Here is a 14,254-nt window from a genome sequence, read left to right on the forward strand (position 1 = left end):
CAATGGATTTTGTAGATAAGTTAGGTTTCTGTTAGGTTTGTGTATTTCATTTATTTTCTTGTATGTTTGTTAGTGTGGGAAGGTGTGTGTGTGTGTGTGTTGGCACTGTCCCAGCTGTTCAAGTTAATTTTCTGCATAGGTGAACACTGAAACTATGAGAAAGAATAGCCCGTAGTGACAGAGATTCAAACTCCTGACAATGCATCATCTCTCCACTCCTCTGGCTCTTAGATACAAAGGTCTGCATCTCCGACACACACACACACACACATGCACGCACACACACACACATACACACACATGCACATGCACACACACACACACACACACACACTCACAGATATTCTGGGTATTAGGCCAGGTAATCGTTCTTTTGACTTCACAGGGTTAGACAGAAATGTCTTACTATACAAGAGAATCATAAGGTTTTGACAGAGAATCATCAGTCACTTAGAGAGAAAGACAATGGAAAAGGAGGAGAGAAAGTGATGATCTCTAAAAGATACGGTCACAAAAAAAAGAGAAGAGAAATGATTTGGTTTTCTCTGGGACAGGTAAAAGGTAAGAAACTGTTCCTCAAGAGAAGTGGTACTACTACCTTTTCGACAAGCGCAGGCAAACAGAGAGAAAGCTTTGGGGGGAAAAAGCTTTTAAGGATTTCAAGTCTGAAAGTCAGTGAGACAGGAAAGTCAGTGACATGTTTTTTATAACAGATAATAAAACTCTCTTTCAGAGGACATCTGCTCTTTAATGTCACTTTGAAGGGGTACAAAACGCTCCCATTTAGAGAGAAAGAGAAGGGAAGAGGAGGGAAATGAGAGGCTCTTCTCTCCTCGGTCTTAAACTTTTGGAAAAGAGGACAGAGTCTAAGTGAGGAGAAAACATTGTCATGATCCCTCTCTGTGAGTGAATTGTATTCAGTTTCTGACTTCAGAACTCTTTCTCAACACAGTTCCTTTGCCAGCAAGTGCTAGATTCATCAAGATTTCCCAATAACTCCGTTCATAAACAGAGAGATGAATCTGCGACAGCAGCTCACAGGGGGTGCAAGATGTATGGCCCTTAATGGCCCTGTGTTTTAGGAGCTCAGCAAAGGCACTTGACCTCTGGTAAAAACTCCCTGTTTAAACCTCAGAGCAGACATGGTTCCCCAGAGCTAAGGAGCTGAGAGGTGTAATCAAACCATACTTAACAGCTCTACAGCCAACACTGTTCTTTTTGGGCATCTTTCCAGTCACTTTGGTTGGTTTTCTTGACCTTTTCCTGATAGTCCTGCATTTAACTGCCGTTTTTTGACCTGGAGAGGAGGTCAGAATGGAGAGGAGGATCAGATGCAGGGAGGATGCACAGTACAGTAACCCAGAAAAGGGTCATTGTTTCCCCTCTTCTCCAACCGTATCACTAGGTCTCAGGCTGTGCCAGACAGATGGATGGTTCTTGGTGTAAGGTGCACACACTGCCCAACGAACCATACACACACACACACCTACACACTCACTCACAGTGTGAGGTTTGTGTCACACTCTGTCTTGCCCAAGATGAGCAGAGTGGAAATAATGAACTTGCAAACTGACTTCTTGCTCATGAATATTGCCACTTATTCAGACATTCAGAGTCTGCTTGACAGGTAGCCTGGCAAATATTGTTTTGTACATGTTGGAAATCTGGGTTATTTCAGGGCAGCTTTGAAAAGCGACCATGTGACAATGTGACCAATTTGGTTGAAACAGAAAAATGGAGGACAGTGTGTGACGCATTGTTAAAATTAAAGTTTACGTGATGGAGAGCTGTGGACAAGTCGAAACAATTTCCACAGTGTATGGGTTTGAATATTGAACCTGTGAAAAAATTTGTCATGGGTTCAATGAGTTCAGGACTATTTAATAGTCTTATTCCATTTTGATCTTGTCCACATATTCTTCACCTTAGTGTTGATCAATAGCTCTGTTCAGGTATCTTTTCTCCACCCGTGAAAAGATCAATTGAATTGTCACTTAAATTACCATTCCTTTTCTCTCTCTCTCTCTCTCTCTCTCTCTCTCTCCCTCCCTCCCTCTCTCCCCCTGTCTCTCTGTGTCTCTGTCTTTGTATGTCTCTCTCTCTCTCTCTCTCTCTCTCTCTCTCAATGTCTGTGTTCTTTTTTACGCAAGGGAAAAGGATATGCTCATGGCAGCATGTAGGTATGACAGAGGGGATGAGAAATCTGCAGACTACTGAGGGCACAGTCATGTTTATCTAGTATGATTAATATTCTTAGATCTAAAAAAAAAAATGCCTTCTTGTCATTCAGGTCCATAGAGTGTCATGCAAAAGTTATGAAGGATGATTGTGTTTGATTATCCTCGATAGTGGTTCGTGCGATAGGAACTGGCCATATTTGCACAATGCATGGAAGCAATCAGTTTTGATTGGATGAAATTTTGATGTATGTGGGCATATGTGTGTGTGTGTGTGTGTGTGTGCGCGTGCGCGCTCATGCCTGTGTACATTCTTCCTCAATTCCAAGAGAAAGATGGAGAAAAGTGTATGGAGAGAAGTATGTCTTCACCAGTATTAGACTGAAGCAGTAGAAGCATTTGATAGCCATTGTCTGTGTATTTGGAAACTAAACAGCCTGATAATGCTGTAAAATCCTACTGCACAGTTGTGTTACCCATTAGAGAAAGACTTCATCCCCTGTGAAGAATTTCCATCTTAGGGGTTGCTTAGCACATCACCACTAATTAAGACACAGCAAGTAATGTGTTATTAATTGCCCCATCAAAATCGCAACACCTTAAACATCACACTGGGCAAAAGTGTGAAGAAATTAAGATATTAAAATCGGAATGTCTAGGTTAAGTATGGTTAATGAGAAAATCCATTGTTCCTAATCAGCATTAGTTCCAATAAAGCCGTTATGCTCTGTCTAGAATGTTCTAAGGAGTGCCTTTGTGGCTGTATTTGTCCTCTCTGCAGCATGTCTATATGCCAGCCAGTGCTAATGACAGCACAGACCGGCTTGTGTCTTAGGCACCTTCCCACTGCCTGCTGGGAGGATCATTTAAGCGTGACAGTGTATCATTGTGTCGCTATGCATGAAAGCTTTAATTGATTTGGCTCTGCTGATGGGAACAGACAGCACCTGTGCCAGTGACATACAGCAAAAAATCAGTGCTAATGTGTCTGAAAACGATTCCGATTCAGTTTCCTCTTTCATTTTGAGGACGTTTTCACCGAATCTGTAATTTATGAAGTGCTTAAAAGTAAGAACTCGCTCGAGTTTCAATGGAAACCTACCTAAAATCGTTCAGCCATTTGGAAAAAAGAGATGTAAGTGACATATGATCCTCTTTGAATGAGAATGGCTGTTAGACACTTAAGCCTGACGAATATCTGAGGAAACATATGACAGGTAAAGCTAGTCTTTCTCACAGAGTCTGTAAGTAAATGCTTGAAGGCGCTTATCAGTGCAGCTCATATTAGACGTTCCATTTCAAGTATTTCTGGAAGCTTGTGTTAGGCATTCTATTTCTAGAATTTTCTACCAGTTCTTTAGGAGGAATCCAAGCTCGGTCGTGACAGAATAAGCCGTTCGCTGACCTCTAATTTCATCTATTGAACATTTTTTCTTATTCGTAACCGCAAAGCACTAGTGATACTACAGCACACAGTTAGTTAGATGGTGGTTAGTTAGAAAAAACTCTCCAAAGTAGTCCTATCTCTATGACCATCCATCCGTGATAAACTTGTCCCATGACGTTTGTATGATGTGCTGAACCAGTTTAATCTGATGCCATTTCAGTTAACATCTGGAAAACGTCCTCTGAAAGCTTAATATCTTTACATCTTTACCTCACCGTTGGGGTTGTATCACTTTATATTTTCCTCTGTCTTCTCCCGTCTGTCTGTCAGCCTGTCGCGGCGGTGGGCTTAGGGAAGCAGTCATAAATAAGCGTGAGGGATGGGAGGCCGGTTGGCTGAGGCAGGGCAGGGAAGTGGGTGATGGATATATGAATGCAGGGGTTGAGACTGGAAGCTCTGGGGACTCACTGTACTAACCTACCGGAGCCATATCGATATCGATCCTTCTGAGGGCGCCCCTCCGACCCGCTAACGGCTAATGAGTGATGACTGCGGTGTCAAGTGTTATCATATGGTATCGAACAAATCTGTGGGGCAAACTGCGTACGTTTGGATGGGTAGTGATGTTTAATTCCAGCTTTGGAGATTGCCTAGCCCCGTCTGTTTATTTATGAAGATTTGTTACTCGACTGTTTTCTGTCTCGTCTCTGATTGAGGCACGGGTGGGAAATAATGTGTGCTGTCAATAGTATTTTGCAAAGATTAGATCTCTGAAGAGAATTATAGTTCGCTAATATTGAAAGACAAGCTGAAAGGAAGAGAAGGAAGATAGATTAAGGCCTGAACAGTTTTGAAGGGGGTTTGCTTCATGTTGCATGACTCTGTGATTAAACATTGCTCTCTATTAATTCTCTCAGAGTTTGATACACATCGCATACATGCATGCGCGCGCACACACACACACACACACACACTGCAGTTTGTTGCATTTTGACCATTACGTACATTGATTTCCCATGGCATCACTCATAATGATTCAAAAACATGTAAATACTTCTCTCTCTCTCTCTTTCTCTCTCTCTCTCTCCCTTCCCTGAATAAACACATAATCAGATTCTGTACACGCACTACTGCAAACCAGACCTAATTACCTCCTATGATCTCCTAATTGGCCCCTTTTTGTTATGCAAATCTCAACAAATGAATTCCATTCTATGTTTATGCATGTTTTGTTTCTATCAGTGTTCATGTTGATCTGCCTGTACTCCATGTACACATCACCCTACTTGTAATACATACAGATAAATGCACAGGTACCTATGCACACTCACACACACAGACACACACACACATGCACACGCACACACACACGAACACTCATGCATTACTGGGTTCTCAGTTTATTTGACACCATGTCCAGAGGGGCCAATAAAACACTATAGAGCCGAAAGAGAGAAAGTCTCTCTGCAGGCTACTTGAGAGAGTTCGAGAGCGTGAGGGTGTGTTTGTGTGTGTGTGTGTGCTTGCGTGGGTGTCCGAGTGCGTGTGTGTATGTGTGTGTGTGGCTGGGTGGCTGGGTGGATGAGTGAGTATGTGGGGAAGAGGGGGTGGAATCTAACCAAGCTTCCTAAGTTGCAGGGAACATTTAGTTCTGAGCATTTTCGGTCTTGGAACCCAAGAGTTTCTACAGTCCTTTAACAAATGTTATTGAGAGACAGGACCCCAACATATTTCAGTGTTCACTGGTACCTTCTAAAAGCCAACAAAACAAAGTTTTTCCACCTTCACTGCTATTCAAAAGAGATCATGAGCAAACCATTCTATAGTGTCTGTCAATCCAGTGATTTGGTTTGTTCTAAACGATAGACAGTACTGCTGTCCTTTGCGTTGTACATGCTATCTCTCTCTCTCTCTCTCTCTCTCTCTTCTTGTCACTTTGACACACTCTATCAGGTAATGTTACAGTCAGCACTTTGTGGCTGAGATGGCACATTAACAGCAATGCTTTTATTTATCACTCACACACTCTTACACTCCATGGGAACAGGACTGCTCCATTTCTCGGAATTATCTCACCCATCAGCCTTCCACAACACTCTCTCTCTCTCCCTCTCTCTCCCTCTCTCTCTCCCTATGTCTCGCTATATGTCTCTCTCTTGCCTTTCGTAGCACATTCAACGTGCTCCCTCATTTTTTGGGCTCTCACATATAATGTCATTTTCTATATTGAGCCTTTATGTGAAAATGGCCTCTGAACTACTTAATTACTGTAACGGGTTTTAGCAAAGAGGTCTAACCTCATATGAGCCACACCCCCTCATTATAATTTTTGATTTTCCAATCACTGAATAACATCCTTTTTAATTTCATTTAGGTGATTTCAGCTCACTGATTTCATAGTCCATATATGGGAACTAGCTAATATTAATAATGCCTCTTTAAGAGTTCTAAGCTTATAACCTGCCTAAAGTGCTGCTGGTATGTCTCTTGAATCATCCAGAAACCAAACTCATGGCTACTGAGGGAAAACTGTCTTTAGTGTGGAACATTCAAAAGTTTAGATCGCCTTTTTTTTTTTTTAAAGATGCGCATAACACGCACTCTTGATCATTTCACCGAGAATGTTTGTGAAATTATGTTGTGTGTCTGTGGGGCATGTTAAAGTGAATTGGAGCGGATGGAGTGCTGTTTTGGTATGTGGTCTAGTTTTCGTGTAAGAATACAGTAGGAAATGTGTGAGTGTGGAGTAAGGTGTCATTTCACACCTGAATGCAGCTGCTGCCTCATGCTGTTCAAACGCCACTACATCTGATCTGTGAAGTGATAGCAGCCATTGCAGACTATCAGAACCCAATGAGCCAAGACCAAGAAGGGTTTTCAGTTCATCAGATGATTCAGAGTGAACTTCTCTGTGTGTTCGTGTTAGTGCGTGTATGTGAGAGAGTGAGTCTACGTGTGTGTGTGTGTGAGTGAGTAAGAGATAAGGTAGTTAAAATCTGATGGAGAAAATGCTTGAATGAGTATTTGCACTTCATTCTCTTTTCCTCTGAACTTCTGCCTCTTTTTTACTTTTTTTCACTTTTTTCATTGCTCCCTCTCTCTCCATCCCTCTCTCTCTCTCTCTCTCTCAGGTTCTGAAAGGATCTAAGAAGTTGTGCCTGTCTGTACGTTCGGTTGGGCGTATTCCAGGCGGTTATGTCACCAACCATGTTTATACCTGGGTCGACCCTGCGGGGCGGAGCGTGTCTCCCCCACCTGACCTGCTGGAGCACCGAAGCGCAACTCTTCGCCGGACAGACAGCCAACGCCGCAGTCACATGCAGCTGCTGCAAGAGGGAGACGAGAAGAAAGTGAGTACACGAACGTGCATCACAAAGCACCAATGCAGCCTCTAAGTCAAACAGAGCAGGATTAGATGAATGCCCTATCTATTCCGGCATCGTTAACAGACACCGATAGTTTTTAGAATGAGCTCCCATGAAACCGTTACACGGATTCCTTCTAATTATGATTTTTATTTTAAAATGTTTGTGAAGGATGAAAGCAGTGCTGAGAAGCGGGCTTTGGGAGAGAGATGGGGCTTATCTCTCTTTTCCTAACAGAGCACTGCGTTATCTCTCGACAGAGAGGCTCTGTAGCCTGTCCTTTGATGTGTCTATCCCTTCAGCCGGCTGATTGGTATCTCTGGCATCAGGGAACCAATGAACTATGTGCTTTTTGCCGCACTCTATCCTTATCCTGTGTCAAAAGGCTCATCTCTCATCTGGACTCCAATCTCCAATACATAATGGCTTAAAGGCTGTTTTTGTTGTGTTGTCGTGAAAGATTGTGTCTGTGTGTATGTGTGAAAATATGTGTGTGTACGTGTGAGTGTGTGTTTGAGAGGGGATGGGGGTCGTTTAAATGTTTGTTTGGTGTTTTTATGAGAAACTTTTTCATCAACTATTTTAAAAGAACTGTTTGTAGATGTGGCACAATGCATTGTTCACAAATCATAGTCTGAAGGAGTCCATATATTTCAGAATCTGTCTTGCATATAACTCCTACAGTCAGTAAAAATGAATGTAATATAGAATTGTATTTGGTTTGGCACTGTGGTGATGGTTTCCTTTTCCGAAAATAAAGATTTCAGGTAACGTAAAAGTGTAAGTTTAAGTGTAAACCATGAATGTAAGGAGTGTTTTGTTTTGGCTTCATTTTGCTTGTATTTTACTTTTGCTTTGTGAATTAAATTAAGATAAATTTGCAATCTGGGACAGCCAAATGCACTTTAGAATAACTAGAATGAACATTAAGGAGGAAAAGTGTAGACGAAGAGACATAGAAATCCTGCATAATTCTTGAAGTTGTCTTTGCAATATGCATGCTTAACTGCTGTCTCTCGAAGACATTCCCAGTGTGTTCTGTAGTGTTTCCTCCATTACTGCTGCACTGAGAAGAGCTCTGGGGCTTTTTTCATCTGAAAATGTCTAAATGTTTCTGAAGTAGTTCTCCCGCGCTGATCTTAAGCTTTTGTAGCAACTCTCCAACATCAGCTGAGAGTGTTTCTTGTAGCATTCACTTCTACTGAATACTGAAAACCTACTTAATATTTTGATGTGTTCCCTCCTTTTTTCAATGAAAGATTGCCCATTGATTAAAAGAGAATGTGGCTTAGTGACAGAAATAATTGTTGTTTCTTTTTTCCTTACGTGTGTGTGTGTCTGTGCTTGTGCCAAGGAGACAAATAGAAAGCCCTTTACCACAATGTGGACTTTCTGGGTAAAGACTTCACGACTGTATTTTGAAATAACCTGTCTGTTCTATCATTAAGTCTATGTTCATTAAGTCTTTGCCAATACAGAGGATTCCTTTGGCATGAAGTCTGGATTATCATGATCATTAGTCAGTGTGTGGGTATGAAACAAACTGTGTATTTGACTGGGTGCAAGTCCAACAGTTCAATCATCTAGAGTCAATAGCAGATGTTTGTGGTTTGCAGGTATTACACCTGTCTTGAATTTTGTATACTGAGGTATTCAGAAGGTTTTTCATGCTTTTCCTTACTCATTTGTTAGAGCTTGTGGAATTGTACGCCGGTATCTCATTACAAATTATAGAGAAGTTTGTTCTGATCTCAGCGGATATTGAATTAAAGTTAGTTCCTGATTGTTTCCAAGAGTAAAGAAAAACGAATTTGTTCCTTATCCTTTTTCTGAATCTGTATTGCTTGTTTCTCTAACATCCTTACGCCTAAACCTCCTGTCTCCTCATATTTAGACGTCTATTAATCAATCCAGATATAAATCTGTGTCTGGCTGAAACTCTGTAGCAAAATTCTACAAAAGTCCGGTTTATCTTCAGCGAGTGTGAGAAATCTTGTCCATAACAGTGTTTTGGTCTAGTGGTGTATCTTAGCGGGGTGGAAAAACCCAGCAAGAGGAGTTCATTTCCTGTGATGTTGTTTACCCAATTGCAGATCAAAGTAAAGCAATTTATAGTCATTTTGATAAAAACCCCCATGGCAAACACGACTTTGAGAAACTGTGGAGACCCACTGAACTTTAAAAATCCATTTGCAAATACCAGAAAGGCTCCGCAAAAACCTGACTATAATTCACTTCCAAGGCATTTATGAATGTGTGGCATTATAAACGATGACACTCAAAGCAAATGCACAGGGATTGGATGGCGCCCACTACACTGTATTTTCAGGCATGACTGCTGCTAACCTTTAGCATTGTAGCACTAGCAAGAATTGGCTTCTTCTATTGGCCAGTGTTGACCCTGGGCATTCAGCTGGAGGCTGTGTGTTGGTACAAAGCAGAGTGCTACATTGATCTTTCAGCGTGCCTGCTGAGTTGAGTTGTCTACTTTGATGACCTTGTGATGGATAGGGCAAATGTGAGCAATCTGATTGGTTTTCAGCAAACGTATTGATGTACTCTACTTCATAGCACTTTTGTTTTCCACTGAGAGAGATTGAAGCATTGCCATTGAGAGATATTGTCCATTTTTATGCAATTTCGAGTTAGTGATCCTTTCAGAAAACAAGTTCTTTTATTATGTACAAACAAAATCATTTTGTTATTGTATACCAGCGGACATAAAGTCTCTGCTCCACTATATGCCCAAAGCACATTCAATTGACTGTTTATTGTTAGACGACGCTTTTGTTTACTGAATAAATTAAAAAGAAATGCTGAAGCATTATCAGTGATCCATTGCATTCTCAGCAGGAGAAAACATTCTTTGCTTTAGCGCTCTCTCTGGGGTCTTGTACTTGACAGCGTATCTTTGTGGCTTATTTGTGTCTAGCCCTCTGAAGGGAATTGAGTAAGCTGCTCATATTTAATGTAGTGCCTCCTTATAACCTCTCTCTCTCTCTTTCTCTCCATCTTTCATAGGTGAATCTAGTGCTGGATGATGGGCGTTCTTTAGGTCTGATGATTCGAGGAGGAGCTGAGTACGCTTTGGGGATCTACATCACTGGGGTGGATCGCGGTTCTGCTGCTGAGTTTGGGGGACTGAAGGTACTATGCTCTTCAGCTACCCAACTGTTCTCTCCTTCACTGGTTAACCACTCTCATTTTATGTGTCTTACTCTCTCTCTCTCTCTCTCTCTCTCTCTCTCTCTCTCTCCCTCGCTCTCTCTCTTTCTCTCTCTCTCTCTCTCTCTTTTTTTCTTTCTCTTTCTGTCCCTCTGTCTGTCTCTGCCTCTCTCTCTCCTGCTAATCTGTCTTTTTTCTGCTGCTTCCCAGGGCAATGTGGTTCAGACTCCTCTCTCTGTGTTATTAGAGTCTATCGGCGTACTCCAAGTCTGATAGGTTACCGCAGCGTGCAGTGTGTGTGTGTGTGTTTATGTGTGTGTCAGGGCTACGCAGCGGGCAGTTCTTACACCTACATTGATCAGCCTTGATCCTTGATGTGTTGATGAGGCACGAACTCGCTCAGTAGGGAGATGCAGATGGACACAGGCAGTGTGAGGGACAAGTGTTCTCTTTACCTGCTGACAGACAGATATGCCACTTGCAGACAGCGTTCAGGCTTAACACGAAGCAAACCCAATAGGAAATCATTTTCCATTTTGTTTTCTGGTTTCGGAAAGTATTTAACGTTTAATTGGTTCCTGTTACTTTGTTGTTGTCTGCCTGTGAGTATGTGTGTGCGCGTGTCGGACAGAGAGCGTTTGTCTAAATGCGTGATTTTCCTCAGTCAATCCGCTCTTGAACGTGCTGAACCATTGAGTCATTTACTCAGACAACCTGCATTTATTCCATTTTCACACAGCATTGCCTTTCTATTTGGAACTGTGATTGTAGATAAATACCATCATTACCAAAGGCCAGGAAGAAAGTTAGAGAGACTGTGTGTAAAATGGCTTTCTGTGGAGCGAAACATTCAAATTTTCTCAAAGTAGACTTTGTTACAAACCAAGCAGAGTACAAAAGTGTGCATTAACAGGAAGAATGTAGGAGCCTGGCTCAGTGGTTACTTACAGTGCTCTGACCTGACAAATAAATTACACATCAATCGCTTGTCCCACAGATGTCTCCTCATCTCACTGGTATTGTTTTTGATCCACATCAATGCACAAAGGCGTTTGACAAATAACCTACAGCACTCTCACATGCACAAACACACAATCACACCCGCCCAAAACACATACGAATGTATTCATATTCACACAAGCACACATGTTCAAGTCCCTATACGCAAACGCACTCAGTTAAGTACGTATGATCTAGGATATGCGCAAATGTAACAATTCTCAGGGGATTAATCCAAACGGGCTTCAGAACTGAAAAAAAAAAAAATCATTCAAAAATTACGGATGTCATTATGTTACTGTTTTATGGCGAGTTCTAAATGTGGCATTTCTGTTATGATCTGCCTCAGTAGCTGTAATGTTCTTACTGAGCCAAGGGCTGTTTATGGATGAGGAGGAGGTTGTGTATACCTGAGTCCACTCTTTCCATCAACCTTCCACCGCTCCGATCTAGAATTCTCTGAGCCAGCGAGCCTTCCTGGCAGGCTGGGCAATATTTTGAGTGATCGTGTTATTAGAGGGGGAGCAGACCAGCGGCCCCGGTTTCCATGTGTTATCCACCTCCGCCCCCCCCAGCCTTTGCTCTTGCTGCCCTGTGCCAGATGAGCCCATTGCCTCAGGGCCTGGTGCGGCTCCACGCAGACGTTGACTCCGTAATGCCCAGGACTGTTTGTGCATTACCCAAATGCAGAAATTTGTTCACCTATGGAAATCGAAATGTCTCCTCCCAAGGAATGGGCAGAACAATGGCAAAAACAATTCTTGTCTTTTCACAGTGGCAGGCTCCTGTCAGACGCATTTAGTGAGCAGACAAATGACCGTGACAAGATAAACATGGGGAGTAAAAGGCAAATTTCCATTTCTGGAAATTCTCTCTCACGTCCCCAGATGGATTGAATGAATCAGAGAGAACCCTACTGTGCCATATTGAAAAAACAAAACAAAAATAGCATAAAACAAGCGTTGATGAATATTACGGAGTATACTGGTAATTAAGAGTGTCAGATGTAGCCAATAACATCATTATTGATTTTGTGACATCATTTTACCTTTTTCAAATGGCATACATACATTTGAAGTATTATTCCCAAATCTTGGATCCTGTGTTCAATCTCACTATGTTGCCTGTTTTGATGTGGTCTATGAGTGACTTTTCACAGTTTGTCCTCACAGCCTCTTTAGTAAACCACGCAATAAGAGAGGGTTTGCTTCGCGGTCAGAAAGAAAAACGGCCAGTGTGTATTTTTGGGTCAGTCATTTGTTGAATGTTTTGAGGGATCTCTTTAATCCCGGCACAGCAATAATGACTATGACCACGGTGACATTGACGGGAATCGGGGCTTGTTTGTAAACATTCAGTTATTTCTCCCGTCTGTCTCATCCAGCACTTGTGGAGAACAGAGCTCTTATAAAGTGCAGCTGTGAAATGCTGGGTGGTCTTAATGGCTGTAAAGGCCCATAGAGTTTTAATTGAAGGATATAACAAGCGTACTGAAGAGTGCTGGGGCTTTGAGGAGCTCATTTGCCTTGCGTACATTGAGATTCCCGTCCAGGTGTCTGCTCTTCTGGGGAATCTGACCTTCCTAGATAGGCTCATCAATAAAGATCCTCTGAATCTCCTCCCCCTCTCTCTCTCTCTCTCTCTTTTTCTCTCTCTCTCTCTCTTTCTCAGCATTTAGACCTCTCACTGCATGGTGTGATTACTGGGGAAGCTGACCTGCATCTTGACTTGCAAGTGTTCATTACTAACTGACATGCACAGAAACAGAGAGAGAGAGAGTGAGAGAAAGAGTCTGGGTAGACAAACAAAGAGAAAGTCACAGGGGAGGTCATATCACAAGCCTGGAGTTGTTTGAACAACTTTGTGTGTGTGTGTGTGTGTGTGTGTGTGTGTGTGTGTGTGTTGTGCAGTTCCGCCCTTTGTTGTTGCAGTCTCACTTTTGGACTAGAGCTGAGATTCCATAATTCTGCCCAGTGGAGAAGTGATGGTGCAGTGCAGCACTCTTGGCATGGGGACGGTAAAACATTTTAATGGGACCGCCTCGTAATTTGTAATGATCACATCACCAAAGCTTGGAAGAAAAAGCATTTATAGAACTGAAGTTACCCCATAAAGAGAGATTACATAGAAGTTCAGGCTTATGAAGGCCCAATCATTTATCAGTGCAGAGACCACTGGACTTAAGCATCTCCCTCTTTTTAGGTACTGTTCCTCAATAAAACATTGGACATACATCATATCCATCCTCATTCTCTCCCTGTCTCTGTCTCTTTCTCTGTTTCTCTCTCACTTTCTCTTTTACGTGTAAATATTGAAACAGAATTTGCATATACATACATACTTTATGATGTATGTATATAAGTTCATACATTTTATATGAAAACACTCAAATTGTATAAAACAGAATTCTTTTTTGCTAATTTGCTGGCAGAAATGTAAATTTCTCATGGATTAATTTGTTCAAATGCAAAACTACATTTCTGTATCATCTTCATCATTTTCCACTCTCTGTGAGCTCTTGAAATATTCAGTATGACTGAACTTGACTGTCTTTTTCAAGTTTCCACCTGTCAGGATTCATATCAGAGGTATTGAGCTGGTGATGTTTAACAAGCGAGATTCAATAAAAGCTTTGAGGATTTTACAAAGAATTAGGGTTTCATGAGAAGTTTTACCCTCTGAACTCCTTCCATTTTAACAACTTTCAATAAATCCTTGTTCTCTCCGGAGTGCCGAAATGTATATCGACTTTTGTTAAGACATTTTAGAACTTTTTGAATTTCTTTTTTTTTTTCCTTATATTTTATGTTCCTACCAATTATAAAAACAGGGATTCGTAGATCTGATGTCATTACCCTCAGTCTTGACTCTTCTGCAGGAGAACCTGTCAATCATAAAAGGAAGTTCCCTCAGAGTATTAAAGTGACCTTTAAGAGCAGTGCAGCATGTTCATCGTGACATTTTTTATTCAGGCCATGCAAAACATCCAAAAAAAAAATAGTCAAATAGTCTGTGAATGATCACTTTTATTCGGATTTAGTATTCCCACTATGGTCCTGAAAAGTACATTAGTACATCTTAGCGTTTTCAATTCTTTGAACGACATTAAGTCAAGTAGCTCTGAAGGCAATTGCAGAACACGGTGTTTCTTCAGCGAGATA

The 14,254-nt window shown here is 41.6% G+C and overlaps 1 protein-coding gene across 1 annotated transcript in view; it reads left to right on the forward strand.

The window, feature by feature from the left end:
* whrna (whirlin a) overlaps window positions 1-14,254 on the forward strand; it is a 57,377-nt gene that overhangs the window by 16,564 nt on the left and 26,559 nt on the right. The window contains exons 2-3 of the mRNA XM_030769446.1: window positions 6,696-6,914; window positions 9,951-10,076. Of these exons, the coding sequence (XP_030625306.1) occupies window positions 6,696-6,914; window positions 9,951-10,076 (345 nt within the window). The remainder of the gene's footprint in view (window positions 1-6,695; window positions 6,915-9,950; window positions 10,077-14,254) is intronic.

Source organism: Chanos chanos, chromosome 3, assembly GCF_902362185.1.
Source record: "Chanos chanos chromosome 3, fChaCha1.1, whole genome shotgun sequence".
Classification (NCBI taxonomy): domain Eukaryota; kingdom Metazoa; phylum Chordata; class Actinopteri; order Gonorynchiformes; family Chanidae; genus Chanos; species Chanos chanos.